Source organism: Dromiciops gliroides, chromosome 5, assembly GCF_019393635.1.
Source record: "Dromiciops gliroides isolate mDroGli1 chromosome 5, mDroGli1.pri, whole genome shotgun sequence".
NCBI classification, from domain to species: domain Eukaryota; kingdom Metazoa; phylum Chordata; class Mammalia; order Microbiotheria; family Microbiotheriidae; genus Dromiciops; species Dromiciops gliroides.
Window position 1 is genome coordinate 137,539,928 of NC_057865.1, and position 26,747 is coordinate 137,566,674.

Genomic DNA, 26,747 nt, shown 5'->3' on the forward strand with positions numbered 1-26,747 from the left:
ATCATGTAGCAAGTAAGTATCTGAGACAAAGTTCAAACTCAGGTCTTCCTCACTCTTAAGTCCAGCATTCCATTCACAGTGCCAACACTAAAATGGTGAGCATGATTATTCCCTATTCTGAAAAGCATCCTCCAAAATGGATTTGACTCTTCGATTGTTGTGATAAAACACACTTCTTTCAGTAGAGAGGTGGTGGAACTTGGGGTCAGAATGTTAACATGCAGTGTCTGACATAGTTTCAGTTTTTACTGGTTTTATTTAACTCTTTTCTTTTGTTAGAAAAGAGGGCTCCATGGGAGATGTCAGTATATCAGGAAATGACATAAAAAGCAAAAGACAACAATTTTTTTAAATGCCATTTTAGAGTTATTTGAACATAGTTCATCTAGTTCTGGAATAATAACCCCTTCAAATGACTTTTGAGATAGGAGGAAAAAATCTTTTCAAACCAATTAAATTCAATAAGTACTTATTTGAACATCAACTATGTGTCAGGGACTATGCCAAGCATTGGGGATCCAAAGTCAGAAATGAAAACAGAACCTGACCTCAATAGAACTCCTGGCAATTTAGTAATACAGAGAACAACAACTTTAGTTGTATTTACAGAAGTTAAAATTTCCCAGAACTATAGAACAAAATCTATTACTCTATTGAAGTTCCTATTTATATCACAGTTTCATGAAGTTTTTTCCAAGGTCCACCTTCCAAGGACTAATTGTGCTGATAACCTGCTACTGTTCTCAGCTGATAAAGTCTCATGGAAAAGTAAACTAAGCTTTCCAACTGGACCTTCCAGCCTTGAAATACATGGACCATAAAGCACCTGCTCCTCCTTGAATCTGAAGTTATTTGGGGTGAATTATACCAGTCAATACATAAGGGAAAGATAGGACCTTAGCAGGGCTACAGTTTTGGGCAAAGCTAACCATATACTTTGAGAAGGAAGTATGCAATTCAAATTCTTTCACACCTCCACCAACATTTGTCACTGTATCCTTTAACAGTAACACTTTCTTCTCCCTGTGAACCCCTTAAATCTGTTCTTAATTATGATGAGTCTTATTAACCCAAGAAAGGAAAGTAAAAATTTTCTCTTTGTTCAAAATTAAGGAAGCCTGGAATCATGAATTTGGAGCTAAGCGGAATCTTAGAGGCATCTAATCATAAGATCATGGGATGACATCTCTAGAGCTAGAAGCTACCTAACCCAACCATCTCATTTTGTAAAGGAGGTAAAGGAGGCTCATCAAGCTTAAGTGGTTCCCCAAAGGTGGCATGAATATCAAATGGCAGAGCCAAGATTCAATCCCAGGTTCTCTAACTCTGAATCAAGCAACAAGAATTTGACTTCAATAATGCTTCAATAATGTCAATGAAAATAACACTAAAGGAAGCTGACCTCTGATTAATTTTAATGACCAATTTTGGACTCCCAACATAGATGAAGAAACATACCTCCCTCCTCTCAGTAAAGAAATGGGGAGGGGCGGCTAGGTGGCACAGTGGATAGAGCACCGGCCCTGGAGTCAGGAGTACCTGAGTTCAAATCCAGCCTCAGACACTTAACACTTACTAGCTGTGTGACCCTGGGCAAGTCACTTAACCCCAATTGCCTCACTTTAAAAAAAAAAAAAAGAAATGGGGAACTATGGGTGTGGGATGATATATACCGTGATGGTTGATTGGTTTTGCTCAGTTGTTTTTCTTTGTTATGGATGGAGGAGACTTCATTTTTTTTTTCAGGGCAATGAGGGTTAAGTGACTTGCCCAGGGTCACACAGCTAGTAAGTGTCAAGTGTCTGAGGCGAGATTTGAACTCAGGTACTCCTGAATCCAGGGCCAGTGCTTTACCACTGCGCCATCTAGCTGCCCTGACTTCATTTTTTTTAAGGGAGTGTAGTTGAGAGAGAGAGAGAGAGAGAGAGAAAGAGAGAGAGGGAGAGAGAGCATCTATATAGTTACTGCTATGTGCCAGACACTGTGCTAAATGCTTTGCAAATATTATTTCATCTGATCCTCACAACAACTCTAGGAGGTAAATACTATTATAATCCTTATTTTACAGATGAGGAAACTGAGGCAAAGAGTGATTAGTGACTTGCCTGGGTCACACAGCTAATAAATATCTTCCTGATTCCAGGACTAGTGATGATGATGATTACACACATACACACACTCATGTACACACATATACAAATATACACAAATGTATGTTTGTATGTGTATATAGTATACACAACAAATACATTTTTCAAAAACACCAATAATTCACCCTCTCGTCCTCACTTCCTTTCCAGGGTCAATGTTGGGAGCAAGAGATAAAAAAACAAAATCAAGCAAGATTTGGTCAAATCATTTAACAATAATTAAATAAACCATAAAACAGACTTATTCCTGTATAATACCAAAGCATTAAAATGTGCAGGTTTGCCATTCAGGAATTAATTCTCACCTTCCCCACATCCTCATTCCCCCTCAAACCTCATAAGGACAGGGCTTCTGTACCAAGTCTTATAGAGGTTTTTGGTCAGTTTCCAATCTAAAGATTTCCAGGAAACATTTCCTATCTCAAGAAACATCTTGAAAGTGAATTTCTCCTTAATCTCCTTAGCTAAAAATGATCTCCTCCCTCTAGAAGTTTCTCAGACCACTCAGGCAGAGCTCTTCTGTACATTTAATGTTTTTCTAACTTTTGTCTGAGGTATTTGTATGCATCTTATTCCCCCTCTTAAGCTCCTGAAGAGACAAAGTCATTTTCCAGTCTTTGTATCACTAGCACATAGGACAGCGATCTGTAGATAACAGGCACTTAATTTCATTCAATAAACACCAATGCAAAAAAGTATTTCTTAAAGTGCCTTTCATTGGCAAGGCATTGCACAAGTGGCTGGGAAACAAAGGCAGAAAAGATCAATTCAGTAGTCCTTCCCCTCTAGGAGGTGACAATCTACAGGCAGAAACAAATAAAGGTAAGGAAATAGGCGATAATTTGAAAGACAATAGAACATTAACAACCAGGAGAATCAGAAGTCTTCCCAGATATAGGTTTAGCTAAAATGAGTCTTTTTGTTTTTAGTGAGGCAATGAGGGTTAAGTGACTTGCCCAGGGTCACACAACTATTAAGTGTTAAGTGTCTGAGGTTGGATCCGAACTCAGCTCCTCCTGAATCCAGGGCCGGTGCTTTAGCCACTGCACCACCTAGCTGCCCCTAAGATGAGTCTTGAAGAAGTCAAGGTTTCTAAGAGTTGAAGGACTTTCCAGGCATAAAGGGGGGCCTGCAAAAAGGCAAAGGGGCAGTACACAGAATTTCAGGTTCGGGGAGAAGAAAATTGGCCAATTGGGTTAGAAAGTGAAGTGCTTGAAGGGGGGAAATGTGAAATGTCTGTCTACAAAGATAAGCTAGAATCCACATTAATGAATGTTTGATGAATTGTGGAACTAAAATATGATGTGCTCTCTTTTTTCTATTTCTCTATAGGATCCTTACATCCTAGATGCAAAAAAGAATGTCTGAGCCCCTAAAGATCAATATAAGACCTAATAGCACCCTTGCACATAAACACAATTTAGGGCAGTGATTTATTATTATTATTTTGGTGGGGCAGTGAGGATTAAATGACTTGCCCAGGGTCACACAGCTAGTAAGTGTTAAGTGTCTGAGTCAGGATTTGAACTTAGGTCCTCCTGAATCCAGGGCTGGTGCTTTACCCACTGCACCACCTAGCTGCTCCCTAGGCTATTGATTTTTAACTTCACTATCATCATATATAGGACGAAAGATAGAGAAAATGGGCTCGGGATTCCCTGTACTTTGTAAGCTTTCCTAAAATTTCCTTCCAATTTCACATATAATGATGATGATAATGACAAAAATTACAAAGTCAGTGTCCATGAATAATTTTCTATTAGCATCTAGACCCAGTGACAACTGAGATAACACTTCTCTGTAAGGTCAAGTAATATGCATAAGTGACTTTTCTTGCAATTTCATGAAATAATTCTGTAGGATAAAAGAATACTAGAGAATTCCCAGATGTGCATAACTCCCTCCAAGAAAGCAGATTTTTCATTGCCATGGTCTTTGTCATCATCATCATGCACCATCATCGTCGTCATCTTCATTCATCTAGTGTTTTAGTGTTTTCATGGAACATCTTGGATTCAAGAAGACCTGAGTTCTACCTCAGACACTTACTTAGCTAGGTGATCCTGAACAAGTCATTTAATCTCTCCAAGCCTTAGTTTCTTCTTCTGTAAAATAAAAATAATAATAGTATCTACCATACAAGATTGTTTCAAGGATCAAATGAGGTAATATATGGAAAATGCTTTGCAAAGCTTAAAGCTACACAAATAGCAACTATTTTAATATTATTACAAAGAATAAATTGCTCTCTAGGAGCACCTACTTTATGCTAGGCACTGTGCTGGGCACTAGGTCAATTAGTGCATCAGTAAGCATTTTTAATCATTTGCTAAGTGTCAGGAACTAGGTGGTAGACACTGATGATTTTTTTTTAAGGCAAAACCAGCCCCTGCCCTCGCGGAGCTTATATTAAAATGAAGGTAACATGTAAATAACAAGGTATATATGGAGAATGAAGAAATCTATACTCTCAAAGAATTTGCATTCTAAAGGTGTTATTTTGTATCTTTCATCCTAGAAAATCCCTAACTGCTTCATAACATTATAAGTTATTCATGCATATCACTGCACAAAGGGATCATAGCTAGCCAAGCAAGTCAATTGAAGGATGCACATTCTATTAATTAACATTTTAAGTAATGAGGCTCCTGCTGGGTTTTTTACTTACTTAGTAAGAATATCACAAAAGAAACCAGTGTCAAGCTGACGATCAAGGCAATGATCAGCCCCACAAAGAATAAGCTTCGGTTCCTGATTCCATTCCCTATGTTAACAGCACCTCCTATGAACTTCTTCTCTTGAGCTAATGTAAAACAAATGAGAAAAAGACTCAGTCACTACTCAAACTTTCTTCCAATCTTCCCTGCTGTGGAAAGCAGATGGAATGGTAATATCAAAACAACTTAGCTGAATTCAACACAACAGTTGTTAGGAAAACTGTGATGCAGTGGAAAGAGTGTTGAATTTAGATCTGAGTTCAAATCTCAGCTCAGCTCCCTGCTGTCGGTGGAAACTTGGGCATGACACAACCTCTGGACCTCAATTTCCTTATCTGAAAAATGAGAGAACTGAATTAAATGTTTTATGAGATCACTTTCTCCTCTAAATCTATGATAATGTGGCAGCTAGCAGTGGCTAGAGCACTAAACCTGGAGTCACAAAGACCTGAATTCAAATCCATCTCAGACACTCAGTACCTGTGTGTTCTTGGGTAAGTCACTTAATCTCTGTTTGCCTCAGTTTCCTCATCTGTAAGATGGGGATAATAATAGCACCTGCCTCCCAGGGTTTTTTTTTTCTTTTTTTTCTCCCAGGGTTTTCATGAAAATCAAATGAGATAATTGTAAAATGCTTAGCACAGTGCCTGGAACATAGGAAGTGCCATATAAATGTTAGCTGCTATTATTATGATCTTTGAGAAAGTTGACTTGAGTGAGGCAGGGCTGTCTTCGGACTGATAACATGAATTATTCAGCTTTTTCCCCCTAGGACTTGTGTTATTATATAGATCCCCCCTCCCCCTCCTCTTCTCCCCCTCCACTGACCCCACTTTTTCCTTCATTCTCATCCAAAGAATAACCAGGGTTGGGGTGGTTGTTGTTGTTCAGTGGGTCTGACTCTTCTTAACCTTATTTGGGGTTTTCTTGGCAAAGATATGAGAGTAGTTTGCCATTTCCTCCTCCAGCCATTTTTATAGACAAGGAAACATGTTAGTCACATAGCTAGTAAGTGTCTGAGGCCAGATTTGACCGAGGAAGATGAGTCTTCCTGACTCTTGGCCTGGCACTCTATCCATGGTGCCACCAAGGTGCCCAGGGTTAGGTTACTTCCTTAATTATAGCTAACATTTATATAGCTTTTCAATGTTTGCAAAGAGCTTTGCATACACTGCAGTGCCCCAAAAGTCTTAGTGCATTCGAAAATTATAATAGTTTTGAAGTCTTAGTGCCATTTTAATCTTCAATAGCTTTAATAAAATAAACAAATATTTATATTATTAAATAAAAGTAAATAACCATTTAAATTTTAACTGTTTAAAAGTACACTAATACTTTTGGGAAACATTATCTCATCTGATTTTCATAAATAACTAGGCTAAAATATGTGCTTCTGTCCCCATTTCACAGATGATGAAATTGAAATAGAAAAGTTAAGTGGTTTGGTCAGGGTTACACAACTAATAAGCTAAGGCAGGATTCTAATGTAGGTCTGACTCCAAGACCAGGCTGCTATACCTTCTGCTGCCTATCTGTCCTTTCCTTTAATAAGCTCAGATAATTTCTAAGAAGTTAGAGCATGCAGGTGGCAGCCAATTATAGAGGTAGGCTTATTGCTTTATGAAGGATTTCTTTTTTTCTTGAGAGGTAGAGGAAAGAAGTCAGGCAGAAGAGCTGGTAGATATTCTCTACCCTTTTCCCTGAAGTAGATAAAAATATAATGGAGACCAAGGCTCGAGAATTGGACTGGCTATAGGATTTCTCCTTTCTGTGAAAAATTGAGCCCCTAGAATTTCCTCTAAGGAGTTATTTGAACACTAGAATAATATTTGATGCCTGAATCTGGCCCTGAGACATTCCTGGTTCTTAAAAGGTGCTTCTAAGACTGGTTTGTTCTGTGGAGAAGGTTCGTTAACTGTTTTGTAGCTGAGATGAAAATGCAATAACTGTGAAAGACTTGTTTTCACAGAACTTTTCCAATAAAGAAATCAAAAACTTGGGGAAGGGTGAATTGAATTGTTCAAGTGCTCTCTGCAACTCCTTTAATTTTCCTTCCTCCATCAAATGTATTCCTCTCAGAATAATCTAAAGCAGAGGTGTCAAACTCAGTGCCTACAAGCTGCAAACTACAAGCAAAACTCCCAAGTGCTGCCCTATCTAGATTAAAATGTAACTGGGAAATGTTTAGCAAAATAAATAAAAATACAATACAAAATACATAATGTTAATTTGTGGATTTCTAAGTCAATATGAGGCCCAGATTGTTTCTATTTGAGTTTAACCAATGATACCTTTTCATAGATATGTTTGATTGTGTATATTTTTTTAAAATCTGAGCAGCACTCCTGGTAAATGTCTAGCAGCTGGCTCTCCAGGGGGCGAAAATGTACACACCTCTAAGTTTAATCTGCATTATTAAGAGTTTTCCAACACCTTCTAAAGTCTAGACCATCAGCAAAACAATAAATCAAGGCCATATTAGTAAATAATTAGTAGTAATTAAATAGTAGTAAATGCTCACACTGAAAATTTAACAATTGGTTCTCTCAGTGGGCTCTAACATAGGAAAGAATCAATGTTTCTATTTTCATGGGTATGAAGAACCTGCAAGATTACAGTCTAAACTATAAATTTGGTTGAAATGGGTCTGAAATAGAACTGAGGTGGATCTTAAAAAGCATGTAATCTGAATCCATTATTTGCAGATGGGAAAACTGAGACTCAGAGAGAATAGCCATTAAGCTAGTGAATATAAGTAGCAGAATCAGGACCATAATTCAAGTGTGAGAAAGACCCTATTTTTCTTTCATTCTAAATCATAAACAGGGGCAGTGTGGTGGTGCAGTGGGAAAAGTGCTGGGCCTGGAGTCAGGAAGACCTATTCTTGTAAGTGGTGAAAGTGGCCACATGACCCAGGGTCCACAAATATTGGAAAGTGAGGTGTGAGCCCAAGGGTTGGAGTGGAGTAAGAGCTCTGCTCTTCCTCCTTTAGGAATGGGTGGATGGGGAAGGTGTTCAGTGTCTAGCCAGAAGGGGAAAAGGTATTGGTAGAAAGGTCGAGGGGAAAGATAGATCATAGTGGAATCTGGGAAAGCAGAGTTAGGAGTAGCCCAGTCTACTCTGCACCCCTGCTCGATGTATAGTAGAGTACAATACATTGATCCAGCCATCCATCCATTCATTTATCTTAGTAAGTTATGCCAAGGCTCTTTTAAATGAAGTAGAAAGTTAAGTGGCATCCATCTGCATCTTTATTGGTTAACAAGTTGGGTTTTTGTTTTTGTTTTTGTTTTCCCCCAAAAGAAGCTCCTCCAGAATTGCTGCTTCTAAGTTGGTCAATGATCAATTTTTATTGGCCAGAACTAGTGTTCCAGGTCAAGATTAATCACAGGCTTGTTTAGCCTGGTTGTGAGAATCCTATTACTGAAGAAGGGGCTATGTACTCAGGCTACTGGTGTTTAGTTTCCCAGATAAGGAATAGCAGACTGGGATACCTATCATTTTGACTACCACCTGGGAGGGGCAAAGTTGGAAGAGCTTGTTGATCGAGATCCAACTCTTTTTTGTTTGATGTAGCATCCAAACCTACAAAATGTGGCACTTGCAACACCAAGTGGATTGGAAGCTAGATTTTGAAGGTCAGGAGTAAGTGGGCCATGGAGAGGGCTGTATAGGACAGCAAACAATTAAGCCATTGTCTGATCTGGATGGGAGGGAAGTTTGTTTCCTCTGTGGCCTAAAACAGCACTCTATAATCCCCTAAGGAAGGGGGTGGAGATTTGGGTTGCCTAAGGTAAGGACCCTCTTCTACATAAGAAGGCAGGGTCCAAAATAATTTAATAACAGTAATAGCTTACTAGTGTTTTAAGATTTGTAAAATATTTCATTCATCCATCCATACATGCACATATATATATACACATATGGTGTGTGTATAATTTGAGCTTCAGAATAACTCTGAGGTGGGTGCTTATTGTCTTGATTTTTCACATTTTACTGAAACAGACACAGGGGTTAAATGACTTGCCCAGTATGACACTGCTCGTATTTGAGTCCTTCTAGAAATACCTTCTAAGGGGGCAGCTAGGTGTAAGCTCTTTTCAGAGCAGGACCATGCCTCATAGTTTTTCTTGTCTCCCACTGTGCCTGGTATTGTCTTGCACAGAATACGTATTTAATATTTTGTTGATTGATGAAAGATGTGTCAACTCCTTTGTATGCATAGGGTAACTGGGCTTTAGGTCTTTTTGGTATATGAAATATAAAATTCCCTTAGGGTTAAAAAAAACCCCAAAACCTACCCTGTGTTGATTTCCTTTTGGTGGTAATATGCTTGCTATAGTCTTATCATCAAAGCCAAATAAAAAGAGATGTGGAGGCTGAGATTCAGACAGAGTGTGTCTCTTCATTTTCACTGAACCAGACAGTTCATAGCAGCCATTTTCATGATCAATATCTATTTACTATGGCCAAAGCAACCATGCAGTGATCCACATCAGATGGAAAGAATGCTCAAGTGAAAGGACTGGCCATTCCCCACTTCTATCTATTCATTTCACAGCTTGTAGCCATGCCTCATAATAGCTCGCCTGAGGCTCTGAAGCACTTAGGAGTGTCTAGAGCAGAAGAGGAAAAGGGAGCAGGGAGAAAGAAGTACTTTGAGGGAGCACAAGATAGCTATCCACAAGTATTTGCAGTGTTTTCATGTGAGAATGAATAGACCGTTCTGTTTGGCCTCAGAAGGTAAAACAGAGCAACAGATATAAGTTACAGAGAAAGAAATTTAAGTTTTATGATAGAAAAAAAATCTTAAGAATGAAAAGTATCAAAAAAAAGAATTAGAAGTACAGAAAAGTTGGACAGTATGCATTAGAATACATATTAGCTGTCATTTTAGGGCTTCAAGCAAAGGATGTATAACCACTCATGGGCTATGTCCTAGGGAAGATCCCTTTTCAGGTGTACGTTGGACTAGATGGTCACTGAGGCCCCCTTTTAAGTCTGAGTGTCTGTCATTCTATGAAAATCACAAAAGATGGGGCAGCTGGATGGCCCAGTGGATAGAGCACCAGCCCTGAAGTCAGGAGGACCTGAGTTCAAATCTGGCCTCAGATGATTGACATATACTAGCTGTGTGACCCTGGTCAAGTCACTTAACCCCAATTGCTTCACCAAAAAAAAAAGAAAAGAAAAGAAAATCACTAAAGATTCTCTAAAAGTAGCCAGCAAGGAAGATAGGAATTTGGGGAGAAATGAATAGATGAGAATGGAAACCTTGAGTTGATGGTACTAAGTGGTAGAAAAATAAGAGTTTTGGAGAAATACTCCTAGAATGAGGGGGTGGGAAACAGGGCTATATTTTTTTCCTTTTTGGCACCTGAAAAACTTCGGTAACAGGGGAGGTGGGCATTGTGACACACACTTATAATCCTGTCTGCAGGGGAGACTAAGGCATGTGGATCATTGGAGTGTTGCCATTCAGTGTCTACACCAAGTTTGAAACCAATGTGGTAAGTCCCCAGTAGCAGGGGTCCAACAGACTGTTTAAGGAGAGGTAAACCAGCCTAGGTCAGTAACAGAGCAGTTCAAAGTTCCACTGTTAAGAAGATGCTACCCTTACAGGCTGGGCAAGATAGAGATACAATCTTTAAACAAACAAATGAATAAATGAGTAAATAAATAAATAGAAAGAGAAAATGAAAGACCATGTTAGTTTGAGCAATTCTATAAGTCTATCAAGAACTTAGTGAACAAAAGTAAAGCAATATCAATTTCCTGGTGATAAACAGTTAGTTCCAAAATGTTGAAGATGAACCCACATTCTCTTACTAACATTTGTTATTTTTAGACAAACTGTAAACAAAGAAACAGTTGCCAGACCTCCCCTGGCACATACATACAGATTACATGCTGAGATCCAGTAGGAGAGAAGTTCACTTTGTTTAAGTCATTTAAGGAATCAATAACATAGAGCTTTCTCTCTTCATGGGTGTCAAAGGAGCCAGTTTCCAAGGCAGAATGATTCATTGTTCCTGAAAGAAAACAAGGGGTTAAAAACAAGTAGCTTAGGTGCAGCTAGATGGCCCAGTGGATAGAGCATTGGCCCTGGATTCAGGAGTACCTGAGTTCAAATCTGGCCTCAGACACTTAACACTTACTAGGTATGTGACCCTAGGCAAGTCACTTAACCCCAACTGCCACTCTTAAAAAGAAAGTAGCTTAGAAAGGCAAGTTCTACCACACATCAATAGAGTAACACTGGAGAGTAAGCCAAGTTGACCATAATTGAGGTGATTGCCAGAGGGAGCATTACTATGGACAGTTATCTAATTGTGCAGCATATCAGTAAGCTATTATATTTGCATTTTTTCTCAATTGTGGTAAGTATACATTTTTACTACCTTCCTTATAGAGTTATAATGAGGAAAATATTTTATAAACCTTAAATCTCTATAAATGTAACTTTGGTGTTGTTTGTCCTTTATCCTCTAAGAGGACTGTGACATCAGGGTGATGTGATGGACTGTAGTGAATTGGATTTAAGTGAGGGATGGCTGTTCAAGGTCACCAACCTCACTCTTTCCTCCAGAACCATCTGGGTCCAGTGACAAGATACATAATGGGGGGGGGGGGGCAGCTGATTGGTGCAGTGGATAAAACACCGGCCCTGGATTCAGGAGGACCTGAGTTCAAATCTGGCCTCAGACACTTGACACTAGCTGTGTGACCCTGGGCAAGTCACTTAACCCTCATTGCCCCACCAAAAAAAAAAAAAGATATATGTCAGGACAACTGGAGAAGGCCCCAAATGTTCATGAAAAGTGGGGTTAGGTGACTTGTCCAGGGTCACACAGCTAATAAGTATCTGAGGTGAAATTTGAAGTCAAGTCCTCCCAACTTCAGGGCCAGTGTTCTACTCACTGTACCACCTACCTGCTCCAAAGGTGACATTATTATCATACTAAATTCCCTTTCAGGGGCAGCTAAGTGGCACAGTGGATAAAGAACTGGCCTTGGATTCAGGAGGACCTGAGTTCAAAGGAGGCCTCAGACACTTGATACTTACTAGCTTTGTGACCCTGGGCAAGTCACTTAACCCTCATTGCCCTGCAAAAAACAAACAAACAAAAAACAAAAAGTTTTCTCCTCTATTGCCATTTCCCCCTCTTTCACCCTTTCCAAGTCTATCTTGCTCTACCCTCCTCTTCCATTAGACCATGTGAAACTCTCTATTCTGTTACAATTTCATACTAAATTTCCTTTCCATGGCCATGAAAAGTTACTGGCTTTGGATCATGCAGGTAAAACTTCAGAAATCAAGGCTCTAAAAGACCAATAAAATAGGTAAACTATTAGTTACCCTGTTGTTGTTTTTTAAGAGAAAGAGTAAACCCTAATTACCATTTTTTAATGAGAAGGGAGAATTCATAATTAATGGAGAGGAAATAAAGAAAATTACGAGTAACTATATTATCCAATGATATGCCAATAAACCTGAAAACAAATTAGTATTTATAAAATTATAAAATGTTCAGAATGACAAAATAAGTAATCTAAATAATCCTTTCTCAGAAAGAAAAATCTAGCAAGTCATAAATAAGCTCCTAAAAGGGAAAAAAATTAACCCAGTAAGACTTATTAATAAATGCTATCAAATATTTTTAAAACCCTATGCTAAAAAAACTGTTTGTAAAAGAGAGAAAAGGGCACCTTACCAAATTCCTTCTTTCAGAAAAATGTTATATCTAAAACAAGGAGAGATAAAGCAGAGAAAGAAATTCGAGTTCACTATCACTAATTAATACCGACACAAAAATATTAAATAAAATATTAACAAAGTGCTAAATAGAATAAGACTATTCTCTTTGATCAGGTTGATTTATAGGATAGGTCAATATTAGGAAGACTATAAACATAAATTATATTAATAGCAAAATTCAAAAAATCACTACTGCCTTTTTCTGAACCTTTATTTTCATTGGTATAAGAAAAAGAAACTTCTTTTATCAATGCAGATTAACAACTATTCTTCAACCTAGTTTTTGAGACATTGTTTCAACAGACACAGAAAAGGCCTTTAACAAAATATGACATTCATTTATGAGAATTTTTAAAGCATAAAACAATCAAACCAGGAATAAAAGGTCCATTTCTTAATATTATTTTTAAAAATTAAAAAACAACAACTATCCATGCCAAAAGCAAGTTTAAAATTAAAAAAAAAAACAGAACCAAGGGAATCTTTCCCAGTAAGCTCAAAGATAAATCAAATATGCCAATGTCTCCACCATTATTTGAAATAATTCTCTAGCTATACTAGCTATAGCTATGACAAAAACAATTGAAGGAATAAGCACAAACAAAATCATCCAAATTTGCATGTGATAAGATGACTTACTTAAAAAAAACAAAACCTAGAGAATCAACTAAAAAAATTTAAACCTCAAGGACTTGTGATTTTATTGGTGTAGGAATTCCCCTCACTAATGTAACTTATTGTTTATCCAATAATTTATAGCTCAAACAACAATTGTCTGAGTCTCTGAGAGACTAATGATTTGCCCTTGGTCACATACACCTTGTGTCAGAGGCAAGATTTTAATCCAGGTCTTTCTGACTGCAGGTTGAGCATTCAATTAATATTAATCCATAAAAAGCAGCAACTTTTCTATTTATTATTAACAATCCCAGGAAGAAAAGAAAGATAAATTCCAATTAAAATTAAAACCCAATGTACTAAATATCTGGGAAATAAGACACCACACAGAAAGGGATGGGTGGGTGGGATTTATGTAGCTCAGGTTGCTTGTTTTTCTCTCTTTGTGAATGAAGATAATATGCACCTGGCATGACTTACAGAGGTGGCTTGGTAGAATAAAGTCTGAGATCCCCTTACCAGGAAGGAATTATCAGGGAATAAAAACCACTACCCAGGGGGCAGCTAGGTGGCACAGTGGATAAAGCACCAGCCCTGAATTCAGGAGTACCTGAGTTCAAATCCAGCCTCAGACACTTGACACTTACAAGCTGTGTGACCTTGGGCAAGTCACTTAACCCCCATTGCCCCACAAAAAAAAACCCCATTATCCATAACTGTATAATAGAGATCAGAGAACTGACAGGAATTTTGGAATCTATTGTTCAGAGAGAGACAAATGTTCCCTCTCAGCCCTGAGAAGAGTTCTGGACTGTTGTAACCTTTGAGCCAAGAGGTGTACTTGAGTAAAAGAATGTTCTCAGAAGGAAGAACCTGTGACAGTTTGAACAGAAGTGATAATGTGGCAAAGACTTAATGGACTGAACTTGAGAGAAGAGCATGGAGTAAGAAAAAGAGGAGATTGGGAAGGAGGGAAAGAGAGAGTCATGGAGACAGAGACAAAGAGTGGCAGAGACAGAGAAAAGAGACATAAAAAAGACAGACAGAGATCTGTACCCTGTTGATGCCTTGGAACAAAGAACTTGGACTGAAGCTGCTGATTGTTCATTTCCTCCTCAAAGACTAAGGGAATTCTGAAAGGTCTATCTACTCTTTGCTATGTATGATAAAAGATACTTTTATATACTCTTTTCTTATTTCTTTTTAGCTAAAATGCTTCCTTTTGCCTATACTAAAATACTTTGGTCTGAACTTTTGCTTGTACTTCCTTTAGTCTGGAGGAAGAGTGGAGTTAACTAAAAATACACAAAATTTAAATCAGGTCAGAAAGCTAAACCTTTGTATGAATGTTAGGAATTTTCCTAATAGGGGGAGTGTTGAGCTCTTTTGCTTTTATTAATAACTTTTCATCTAATACAAACCCCATAAGGTAGCAGAGAATGGATCACAGGGACCTAAAGGCCATTGTATTGCTGTCGGTCTCAAAGCAAGCTAATTTTTGTAACAAAGTGTGCTTGAGTAAATCTCTAGTTTTCACTGTGAGAGACATAAAGGCAGAGAAGAGAAGGCATCATCCCAAGAAAAGGGCACACCCTGAAAGAGATAGGTGAGGCTTGGGAGGATTTAGCTCTGCCACTGTCCAGAAGGGAGGAGGGAATAGAAAAGATGAAATGCCAGTCAGTGTACATTACTTTCCACAGTGGCACATGCTACTGTTACAACTGTAACAGTGCAAAGAAAGTCAGCATACAGAGGCAACAAAACTCTGGTCAGATATAGTGCTCTGTGTTAATACTGAATTGTCAAAGTTACAGGATACATCCCTCCTTTCTGTTAACAGTTGTTAATTGTTAATTATCCATTTGAGAGGAAAGATATTTTGTAAAGGATTTATTATGGGGGGGTGTTGTTGGGACAAATTTGTTGTATCAAAATAGAATGCATCAATAGATTTCAAAAGTAATCTTTAAAAAGAAACCAAGGGGCAGCTAGATGGCGCAGTGGATAAAGCACTGGCCTTGGATTCAGAAGGACCTGAGTTCAAATCCAGCTTCAGACACTTGACACTTAGAAGCTATGTGACCCTGGGCAAGTCACTTAACCCTCATTGCCCTGCCAAAAAAAAAAAAAGAAAGAAAGAAACCAAGGTAGGCAGCTTAGGTGGCCCAGTAGATAGAGTACCAGCTCTCAAGTTAGGAGGACCTGAGTTTGAATTTGGCCTCAGACTTGCTGTGTCACCTTGGACAAGTCACTTACCTACAATTGCCTCCAAAAAAAAAGAAAGAAAAGAAACCAACACTTCTCTTGTTTTGGACTAAGAGAATTAGGGTTTTGTTTTTTTGTTTTTGTTTTTTATAGAACAGGAATTTGCCCAAAGATACTTAGCCATGATCTCTCACTGGAACAAGGAAACTGAAACAAACAATTGGCAGGGCCATCATGAGAACCTAGAGTATCCACCTGGAGTTTTATGGATTCGATTTTTGTTACTTAACAAGTTTTTTAAGGATTAAGGGCAGGAAATAGTCACCCTTACAAAATATTTCCAATTAAGTTTATTTCTTCCCTGGCTGTGTTTAAGAAATAACATAGATAATTAGAAGACTGTACCATATTAAAGTGTTCAGGAAGGGATGGGTCATTTCAGTAACAAATATTAACATAATTGAGGTTTAGGAGAAGCCACATTTAAGATGATATGCTCTAATGGCAAGTGTGACTTCAATCAACACTGAAGAGATTGAACAGACATTTTACATTTTAAGAAGTCTCTAATTTGTACGTTAAGAGACTGTGGTCTTTAAATGAGATGGAAAGGAAAACCCAGGTAAGCAAGGTAAGCAAATTCTGGCTAATAGAAAAACAAAACCTTTCTTAGCCACTTTCTGAGTAGCAGGAAATGAAATGAATGAGGATAAGATGTATGATACTCATTTTTAGAATCACAATCTTGGCCTGCTGTTGCAGTAGCCCCCTACCTCCCTGTAGGATACCTTGCTGGAACAATGTTTTGTGGGGAGGTGCGTGGTAAGTGCTGAGGATTGGATTTATGATTCCATCTGTATAAGGAATTTCCTGTAAGAAAACTCCCTCTACCAAAGCAGCTCATTACTTGTATTGCAATTTATATTTTTAGAGATTTGCTTGGGGGCCTGAGAGAGAAAGTGATTTTCCTAAGGTCACACAGATAAGTGTCAGAACTAGAACTTGAATTCAGTTCTTACCCACTCTGGGGCTAAGTCTCTGTCCATTATCCAAAGCTGCCTCTCTGGAGACATAGTTAGGTGTCTTAATTTGGAAGCTCCATAGTAAAACAAAATCTATTCCACCCTGAAAATGCCCATAGCCAAGTAAAAGTAGACATTCTAGGCCTGAGGGCAGGAACCAAAAACTATATCTTAGAGTAAATTCAGTCCAATTCTACAAACATGTATTTTATATCTATTATGTGCAAGGAGCGATGCTAAGTGAATACAAGAATAGATATGACATACCCTCTGCTCTCTATGAGCTTACAAGTACACAGATAAATATGATACCAGCAGTATAAGGGCAAAGGAGAAGTCCAGGCAAAGTGCCTAGCAAAGAAATTTGAAGGAGAGATACTTGGCAAAAGACAGAGGCTTCACTTATAAAAAAAAAGAAAACATGATAAACTGAAGGTTCTAACCTTGTTTCTTTAGGAAAATCACTGTTCATTGGAAAACTACAATTTAGATTAAGACTGAAGAATGTGAGGGTTGATTTCTTACTAACATATGGTCATTTACAAAGTAAAAATCTGTTGGAAAAAATGAAAAAAAATCTCAAGTAATCTCTGCTCCTACATAAATGAGATGGGTTATTCTTCACATCCTGTGGGAGACATATAAGTTGAACAATTTTTCTGGAGGAGCTATCTTTTTTTTCCTTTTTTTATCATAAAAGTACCTTACAAGTACAGTTACAAGTAATGATAGTTTTCAACATTTGTTTTCATAGGATTTTTGGTTCCATATTTTTCTCCCACCCTCTCTTCCCTCCCCCCTTCCCCAAGACAGAAAGTAATCTGATATAGGTTATATATGCACAATCACATTAAACATATTTCTGCATTAGTCATATTGTGAAAGAAGCAGCAGAACACAAGGGGAAAACCTCATAAAAGAGAAAAAACAGCCAGGAAGTTGAAACAGTATGGTTCAATCTGCATTCAGAATCCACAGTTCTGTTTTCTGGATGTGGAGAGCATTTTCTATCATGAGTTCTTTGAAATTGTTTTGGATAATTGCACTGTTGAGAAGAGCCAAGTCTATCACAGTTGATCATCACACAATGTTGTTTCTGTGTACAGTGTTCTCCTAGTTCTGCTCATCTTGCTCAGCATCAGTTTATGTAAGTCCATCCAGGTTTCTCTGAACTCCTCCTGCTCATCATTTCTTACAGCACAATAGTATTCTATTACATTCATATACCACAATTTGTTTAGCCATTCTTCAATTGATGCCCATTCTGGAGGAGCTATCTTGATAAGACTTTTCTTCTATGATATCACCAAACATTGAAGGAAGATTAATTATCACTGGGAACCACCTGAATGTGTATCAAGGTACTGAGGGGAAGCTGAATCCTGAAGGACACTAGGAAATGATTTTTTAAGCACATCTCAAAAATGAAGGAAGTAGGCACCACAGTCTTCATTCTTTTACTTTATTGGCATTCAGGCTAGGTATTCATGTCCATGGACAAAGTTAGACAAGACTGAGCCTGTGGGACAGCTTGGTTACTTACATAGTATGAAGTCAGAGTATTTTAGAGGTTGGGAGGACTTTATATATTGCCTAATTTAATACCCTCATTTTATAAGTAAAAGACCAGAGAGATAAAGATCTTGGCCTCATCAGTAACATACTGGAGCCACCTTAGTTATTTTGACATGGATGCAAAACATCTTAATTATATAAAAATATCATTAAATCCTTAAATATGTTTGCCTATACTCATATATTGCTGGTCAATGGTAGTCAGGACTAGAACTCAGGACTAATCCCAGAATCTGGGTTCACTCCCCCTTTCCACAGCCTATACTTTTGCACTCTACATTGAGAAGAGGGAAAAAACACGAGAAAAGAAGCTGAGATCAAAGATTTGGTCAAAAAGGCAAACTCCAGAGTTTTTCCTCATGTGAGTATAGATATAACTTAATATCCTTCATCTCTATCCACAGTGCAATCAGAATACACGATCAGAATGATCAAAGGCACTGCAGCCTCCTCTTCAAACAAGAGGGGGGAAGTGAACAAGTATTTATTGCCTACAATGTGCCAGACATTGAACTTAGTACTTTATAAATATTGTGTCATTTTATCCTCACAATAACCCTGTGAGGTAGGTGCTATTATTCTCACCCCATTTTACAGTTGAGGAAACTGAGGCAGGCAGAGGTTAAGTGACTTGCCCAGAGTTACACAGCCAGAAAGTGTCTGGGGTGATATTTGAACTCATATCTTCCTGACTCCAGGCCCAGCAATATGTAGTATATACACTGCACCACCTAGCTGTGGTGGCTAAAAAGTCAGTCAGGTTTACCATGCTATTGTACCTACTGGAGGCTAAAAAGGAAAAGGAAAAACAAATATGGTTCTTAAAACTTTTTGAAATCTTTGGTCTTCATAATTTTTTTTTTGTAGGGCAATTGGGGTTAAGTGACTTGCCCAGGGTCACAGAGCTAGTAAGTGTCAAGTGTCTGAATTTGAACTCAGGTCCTTCTGATTTTTTTGTTTTGTTTTGTTTTTTGGGGGGTTTTTTTGTTTGTTTTCGTGAGGCAATTGGGGTTAAGTGACTTTCCCAGGGTCACACAGCTAGTAAGTGTTAAGTGTCTGAGGCTGGATTTGAACTCAGGTACTCCTGACTCCAGGGCTGGTGCTCTATCCACTGCACCACCTAGCTGCCCCACTCAGGTCCTTTTGAAACCAGGACCCGTGCTTTATCCACTGTGCCACCTAGCTGCCCCTCATAATTTTTTTAAAACATAAATTTTGATCAAGCAGTTAAGTTTTATTGATATGTATGGCAAATGTACCCAAATTCCAAAAATTACACAGGTTTATATATTTATAACTTGAAAGAATTTATGGTCCAGTCCTTGTATCCAGAAGGTTTGGAGGGAAAGGTGGACTCAGAATCTACTGTGGCAATTGTATTGAACAATGATGGGCAGAGAACTGTAAGTCAAGATTCTTAGGGATTGGTGGGAGGGGGGAAGGACATAGAAATCGTTGCAAGGAGGCAGAATGACCTAGGTGCCCTGGGCCAAAGCTCCATTCCCTCCATACTAGTTACAATGCAGCTGGTTTGTGGTTAGAGATTATTATGTAGTATGGAGGTGAAATAATAAAATAATGGTTGTTGTTGTTGTTTTTTTTAATTTAGGATTTTTACCCTCTCTTCTTCACAAAGGATGGAAAGTGGGATGTGCAAATAAGAAGTCATAAATAGGGAGAGGTGTACAGGAACTAGCTCAAACCAGCTCCTGAGCAGATTTTAAAATTTTCAGTGTGAACATTTATGCTTCAGAAATCAGCAAATTTTACAAATCAGGGTTTGATTCTTTCGTTGACTGTCTAGACTTAAGATATTCTCCCCTTGTTAAACATTTACCAACACAAGCTGAATATGAAGGTAGTAGCTGGGGGGGGGTGGCGATTGTTCTCTACATTATTATTTTGTTGTATGAGACACAGGAAAAACAAATGTGAGAAATTTTCCACTTGTATACTGTTTATTTTCTGGTGTGATTCTTGATTGTACTTGATGACAAATGCACCACTCTAAAGGACAAATCATCATATAAGTAACATTTCAGGAATAATTTCCTTCCACAAACTTAAAACATAAAAAAGGTTAATTTCACAAAAACAACATTTATGTTTACTACCAATTGCAAAACACACAGATCACCAACACTCTGAGAAGGTGTGGTAGGAAAAAAAATCTCAGACAGATATTAATAGGATATGTTAGCAACAAAACTGAGTTACTTCCCCACCCCCTCCCAACTCTCCCAATACATTCACCTACATTCAATTACCTCATGCCCCAAGATCTTTGGTTAATAGAGGTATTATTACTGGACCATTTCTATATAAATTTTATTAACAGCCAAGTAATTTTGGGGGTCTTTTCCCACAGAAAAGAGGAAATAGCATGGAGAGTGAAATACTTTTAAGCAAGAATCATATTTCAAAGCTGGAACAAACTTAAGAGATCATCTAGTGGATAAGGCACCGGCCCTGGATTCAGGAGGATCTGAATTCAAATCCAACCTCAGACACTTGACACTTACTAGCTGTGTGACCTTGGGCAAGTCACTTAACCCTCACTGCCCAGCAAAAACAAACAAACAAAAAAACCCAAGAGATCATCTAATTCATCTTCTTACAGATAAGGAAACTGAGGCCTCATAAAGATAAGTGGTCTACCTGTCCAAGGTCACACAAATATAAGAGTTTCACATGTTTTTAGGCTGACCTTTTAGAAAGATTATAGAGGAGTTCAAATTTGCTAGTATCAAATCTTTAGATTATCCATAATACTGAGCATCAACATGGGAATACTTTTGTGAATTATACTTATTAAATTTCAAACTTGGGGGTCTTACTTATTAACTCTGACTGACTCATGTTACATTCTTGGATCAATGATTTGATTTGCTTGTACCTTAGCTTCCTCCACTGGAAAATGGTGCTATTATATCTTAATTCTCACATAGATGCTTAATTAATATTTGTAAAGTAGTAGATCAGTAGCTGGAAGAGTCATAGCTATAGAAACAGAAAAGCAATGATTCAGTTGACAAAAGTAGACATGCTGGAATTTCCACCCACTCAAAATATGTGTCCCTTATTGTACTTATTGGACCAGAGAGAATTCAGAAGGCAACCCAGTGCAGACAAATAGAATCTGAACATTGTTCTCTTGGGAGGAATGGCATTCTGATATTGGAAACCATGAAAATGAAAGATTGTAATATAATTTTTTAAAGAAATTGTAAAATGCAAATCTGGAAGAGTCAAGAAATAAGTAGGAGGGAGCCATGTTGGGTGGGGTTTTCAGGAGTGTGGTCCAGGATGTTGCTTCACTATTGGATAAGTAAAGAGGTTGTGGATTTGAAGTCAGAGGACATGAGTTCAAATCCTGACTCTGTTACTTAGAACCTATATAACTTTGGACAGTAGTCTTCACTTCTCTTTGCTCCTCTTTCTGGGCTACCATTTCTACATCATGTTGCCTGTTCTTCAGCCCATCGTCCTCATCTGTCTTTCTGTCCCTAAAACCTCACCTTAGACATCAACCTCTAAAAGGCAAGTGTTTGTCTTATCTTACCTGGAATAATAACAACATAGTTACCACACACATAGTACTTTACCTATACTATTTCATTACCCTTTTCAGTGAATGCTATTATAATCTCCATTTAGAAGATGAGAAAAGTGAGACTCAGAAGTTAAATGACTTACCATGAGTCACACAGCTGGTAAGTATCTGTGGCTGGATTGAACTCAGGTCTCCCTGATTCCAAATCTAGCCTTCTAGCTGCTCTGCCACCACATTTCTGGAACCAGGTCTTTATGTCATTTAGCAACCATCATTTCCAAATTATCCCTACCCATCTTCCATTTCATTTTCCCTTTATATGTTGTCCTTCCCCATTAGAATATAAGCTCCTTCAGGGCAGAAACTATCTTACTTACTTGTATTCCAAGCACTTAGTAGAACACTGCCTAGAACATAGCAATTCCTTGATAAATGTAAAATATTTCCATATCTAAAATGGGACTAGGTGACTTCCGAACTGCCTTCCAATTTTAAATCTATGTTTCTGCCCATCCACAATTTTGAGCAGTCTACAAAGTCACAATTTGCAGCTGCTGGTCACATAGTTGTTGCTATTTCTAGCCTCTCCTTTTGAGGCTAACTGGGACCAGCTGGGTTTGTTGGAAGACTCAGCTTTAATAGCCTTTCTTTCATTGTCATAATGATCCTCTGGTCATGCCACATTTGCTAAGCCAGATATTAGCGGCACCCTTTAAAAGCAACTTTTTACCAAGATCCCTTCAAACCCCCTGAACTCAAATAACTGTGAGTAATTCCATTTTCTCTTGTTATCTCACTGCTAACTAACCACTGATTTTTTCTCCTTGTCACTATTTGAAAGCACTCATTACCATCCCAAGAATGTGACAAATAAAAATGACTTTCTATAAACATTCTGTTTTACTATATTCCCCACAGATCCTTAATAAGCCACAGAAACAAGTACACATTTGTATTTCTGTCCACCAAACCGAAATTGTTTCCCAAAAGAATTTAATTCAAGGGTAATGAAAATCTTAAGTGAATGAATAATTGTAATTTGTTTTTTTAATCCTTTTTCCCAAACAGAATGGTTGATTTTTTTAAAAAATCCAATCTAAAAGAATTAAATAATATCTATTAAAAGTTATAAGTGTCTATAATGAACAATTGAAATTCCAACCCTGACCCCCATGTCCCCCAGAAAGACAACTCAGCCCTCAAAAGTGAGGTGACATGCAAATAACTTACAGCAATTCCAGAAGAGCCGCTTAAAGGGGCCAGATCCAAATAGAAATCACTCATGTAGCCACTACAAGAAAAACAACAACCAACAACAATCCCCCCAGAAAAAACCAACCAAACAAACAAAAACCCCTTTCTACGGGTTCCTGCAGTTCTTTCCCTGCTTTCCTCAGGGCATGTGAATTCCTATAGGTCCTGTAAAAGGAAGCACAAAACTGTCATCTATATTTAGTGTTCAGTTAGACACTGTAGTGTGGGTTCCAAATATTGATAAATTTTTTATTAGTATATTTTTAAACAATTGATACTCTCTTTCCATTTCTAGAGAAGGAAAAAGCAGGAATTTTTGTGAACCTAACCTATCCTAAAAATAATGCTATGCTGAAATTGCTAAGAACTATTTATTCAGATCTACTTTTAAGTTTGGAGTTTATTATACCTCTGTGTAAAGTGATACTGGGATTTTTCAGGCCTCTTTCTCATGTTGAACAGCATATAAATATCCTGGAGCAGCCTGGAAGTATTCCACTGTGCGAGGAGAAGTCCAGCTCAAGTAGCTAGGCCAAAATAAATGAAGCTGTAGATTATAGTGTAGTTGCTACAGTAGTCAAAGTAGGGGTTACTTTTTTTTCAAGGCTTCTCTTTCAATAAACTTTCCTGTATGTATCATATGAAATAGGAAAGGAAATAAATTTGTAACTAAGAAACAAAATAGATTAATTTTTCATAAAGAAAATGTCATGGGGTAGCTAAGTGGTGTAGTGGATAAAGCACCAGCCCTGGATTCAGGAGGACCCGAGTTCAAATCTGGGCTCAGACACTTGACACTTACTAGATGTGTGACCCTGGGCAAGTCACTTAACCCTCATTGCCCTGAGCAATAAATAAATAAATAAACAGACAGACAGACAGATAGATAAGTAAGTAAAATGTCACAATAAGCATAATATGTTGAGCCTACTGTTCAATCAATCAATAAAGTACCTAGTAAGTAAAAGGCACTGTCCTTAAGTTCTGAGGAGACAAAAAGAGGCAGAAGACAGTCCCTACTCTGAAGGAGCTTACAATCTAATGGGAGAGTTTGTGTCTTTGCATTTGATCGAGAAGACTGAGAATCCTAATTCACAGAGATAAATTGTTATAAATGGAATTAAAGCTTTGTGTGCACATTTAGCAAGAATTATTTTTGCAAATAATAAATAAGGATTATTTGCTTCTCCAATGGCACACCAAAAATTTTGTCACTATTGATTGGAAATCAATTCAAGAGTTTGTAGAGCTTGATTAGTTCATCTTTCACTGGGTTACTACCACTGAATTTTTTTCTAGCTCAATGTGAAAAGAGTACTACATACAAACTTCATTTGTTTGGTTTTGGTCTTTTGGAATTATTCCTTCAATTGTCTCAAATTTTCCAGAAGCACCTCAATCCCTGCTTCTTTACCTTCTCTCCAATCCACAATCCCCCCACCCCCACCCCACCCCCTGCCTTGCCCCCAAGAGTTCTCTTTTTGGAATATCTCAATAGGATAATATAGTTTTGGGGGTTTGTTTGTTTGTTTTTGTGAGGCAGTTGGGGTTAAGTGACTTGCCCAGGGTCACACAGCTAGTAAGTGTCAAGTGTTTGAGGCTGCATTTGAACTCAGGTACTCCTGACTTCAGGGCCAGTGCTCTATCCACTGCACCACCTAGCTGCCCTGATAATATAGTTATTAACCAAATATTTCCTGTACCCCCAACACAATTCTCATACCCCCTGAGTATGAGAACATTTATTCCAAGCATGGAATCTTAGATTTATAGTTTCCTGGGAGTGCATTTATTGTTGACGCCTGGAAAGCCAATGACAAGGGAGAAAACCTAGAGAAAGGGTATAGATACCCCATTACCACCACTTAGCAGAAATTAATTAGTTTTTTTAAGTATTAGAAACACATCCATATAAAATTATCAGTCAATGAAAAAAGTTTTGTTTTATAAAATTTTACTTTTGAAAACACCAGTATAGGGACTTTTAGGAATATCTTGCCTGGGCTTTTCCTCAAAATGGAGTTTTTGAAAGTGACTCCCCAATGGGAAAAAGGGAATCTCCTAGGCAGGCAGGTACCCAAGGCATGTTATTTGGGAACATATAGTGCAAAGTCAGTTACTTGTGCAGAGTCAGTCTGAGTGACCCCATCTTAAACCCTGTTTAGATTTTGAGGTTCCCCAAATCTCTTATGGCTAAAATATCTGTGAGTTTTCTCATGTGTGTCATCATAAGGACTGTGTGTTTATGTTTATGGTACCTCCTTTGGTGCAAAGAATTGATTCCCAAAAACACTCCCAAATTATAAGCAAGAGACATTAGGATGATGCAGTTGTGGTAAAAAAATATGAAAGGTTTTTAACAGTCGGTTAGGATAACTGAAAGATGCCAGTTTTTGAAGGACCACCCTTTTGGGGAGGAGACAAACAGTCCGCCTGCTGCGCACGTCAGACTACCTGCAGTGCACTCGACTTCCGGGGTGGAGAGAACAGAAGTGGGGCTTTTTTCTGCTCGGCTGGTCTCCTGACGGCGCTGCACAGACAGTCTCTCTCCAAAGGTGGCCTTTCGGTTTGCGTGAGTTTTTATAAGGAATATAGACTAAGCTTAGACTTAAGATGATTTGTATTGTGTTTCTACTTTCCTATCCTTCTTTTTTTTTTTTTTTTTAGTGAGGCAATAGGGGTTAAGTGACTTGCCCAGGGTCACACAGCTAGTAAGTGTTAAGTGTCTGAGGTTGGATTTGAACTCAGGTACTTCTGACTCCAGGGCCGGTGCTCTATCCACTGCGCCACCTAGCTGCCCCCTTTCCTATCCTTCTAATCAACATCACCTTGTGACTACAATAACAATAAAAGGTCTATCTAGAAAACCAAAAGCTTCTTCCATTTACTAGTCTGGGAGATAAATTAAGGGAAAGGTTAAGTAGGGGAGATTTATGATCTAATATCCAATTTTAAATCTCACACAGTTGAGGATAGAGGAGCAATATGGGTCTAATTGCGATACTGCACCATGAATATTGTTATCATCAAAGGCGGGAATGTTGGAAAGACTGCTGCTTGTGCAAAGTCAGTCTGAATGAGCCCATTTAAAAACCCTGTTTAGACTTTTGAGATCCTGGCCAGCCTGCATTAAACAGTGGTCCAGAAGCATCCTTGAACATGAGCATAGATGCCTTCTCCCTATTCTGCAATGAGGGAGGAGCTAAGACAGCACTAATTCCATCTCCTCATAATTACATGTACCAATCAAACTGCTTTTGTCCTTATATGGAAGTTGTTTTCTCCTGTCTATAAAAAAACAGCTCCAAGTTTGAATCTGGGATTGCTCTACTTCAAATGCTTGCTGCCTTGGTGTGCTAATAAACTCCTTTGTCTTATTTCCCAAGTTTGCCTTATGGACCAGGGTAACACTTGAACAAAGATTTCCTTTAACAAGGTGATATCTATGTATATATTACATATATACATACATGTGTATAATATACGTTGTCAGTGATTTCATTCCAGTTTGCCTTGCAGAAAGTAAAAGCACAAAGTTATTTTATTTTATAGCTTGATTGAAAAGAAAGTAAACAAAACAAGAGGAGAAAAGAGTGTCCTCTTTCATTGATGGACTTAAATGAATTAGTCAGAGCCTGAACTTCATTACGATTTACTGAACATTAATTTAATGTTACATATACTTTTTAAAAACAACTTTCCTGAATTAGGTTCCATGAATTATTCATGATTTCCCATAGATTAAGGCACGCTATTATTACTGACATTATCATTTACATATCCATAAGAAACTATAACATTTGAAGACAACAGATTTTGTGGGCAGTAAAGTACATCATGTGACCCTCAATGCACTGATCTTTAGGGAAGTAGCATTAAACTATGCAAATCTAA

The 26,747-nt window shown here is 38.0% G+C and overlaps 1 protein-coding gene across 3 annotated transcripts in view; it reads right to left on the reverse strand.

Moving 5' to 3' along the window:
• Nucleotides 1-23,154, reverse strand: part of LSMEM1 (leucine rich single-pass membrane protein 1) — a 30,747-nt gene extending 7,593 nt beyond the window's left edge. The window contains exons 1-4 of one of the 3 annotated variants that reach the window (XM_043968015.1): nt 22,830-23,154; nt 12,583-12,612; nt 10,768-10,899; nt 4,819-4,953 (exon numbers count right to left, since the gene is read on the reverse strand). In XM_043968015.1, coding sequence (XP_043823950.1) covers nt 4,819-4,953; nt 10,768-10,894 — 262 coding nt within the window. In that variant the 5' untranslated portion in view covers nt 10,895-10,899; nt 12,583-12,612; nt 22,830-23,154. The remainder of the gene's footprint in view (nt 1-4,818; nt 4,954-10,767; nt 10,900-12,582; nt 12,613-22,829) is intronic. The other 2 variants (XR_006353318.1, XM_043968014.1) reach the window with 2 other exon arrangements.
• Between the last annotated feature and the right edge of the window lie 3,593 nt (nt 23,155-26,747).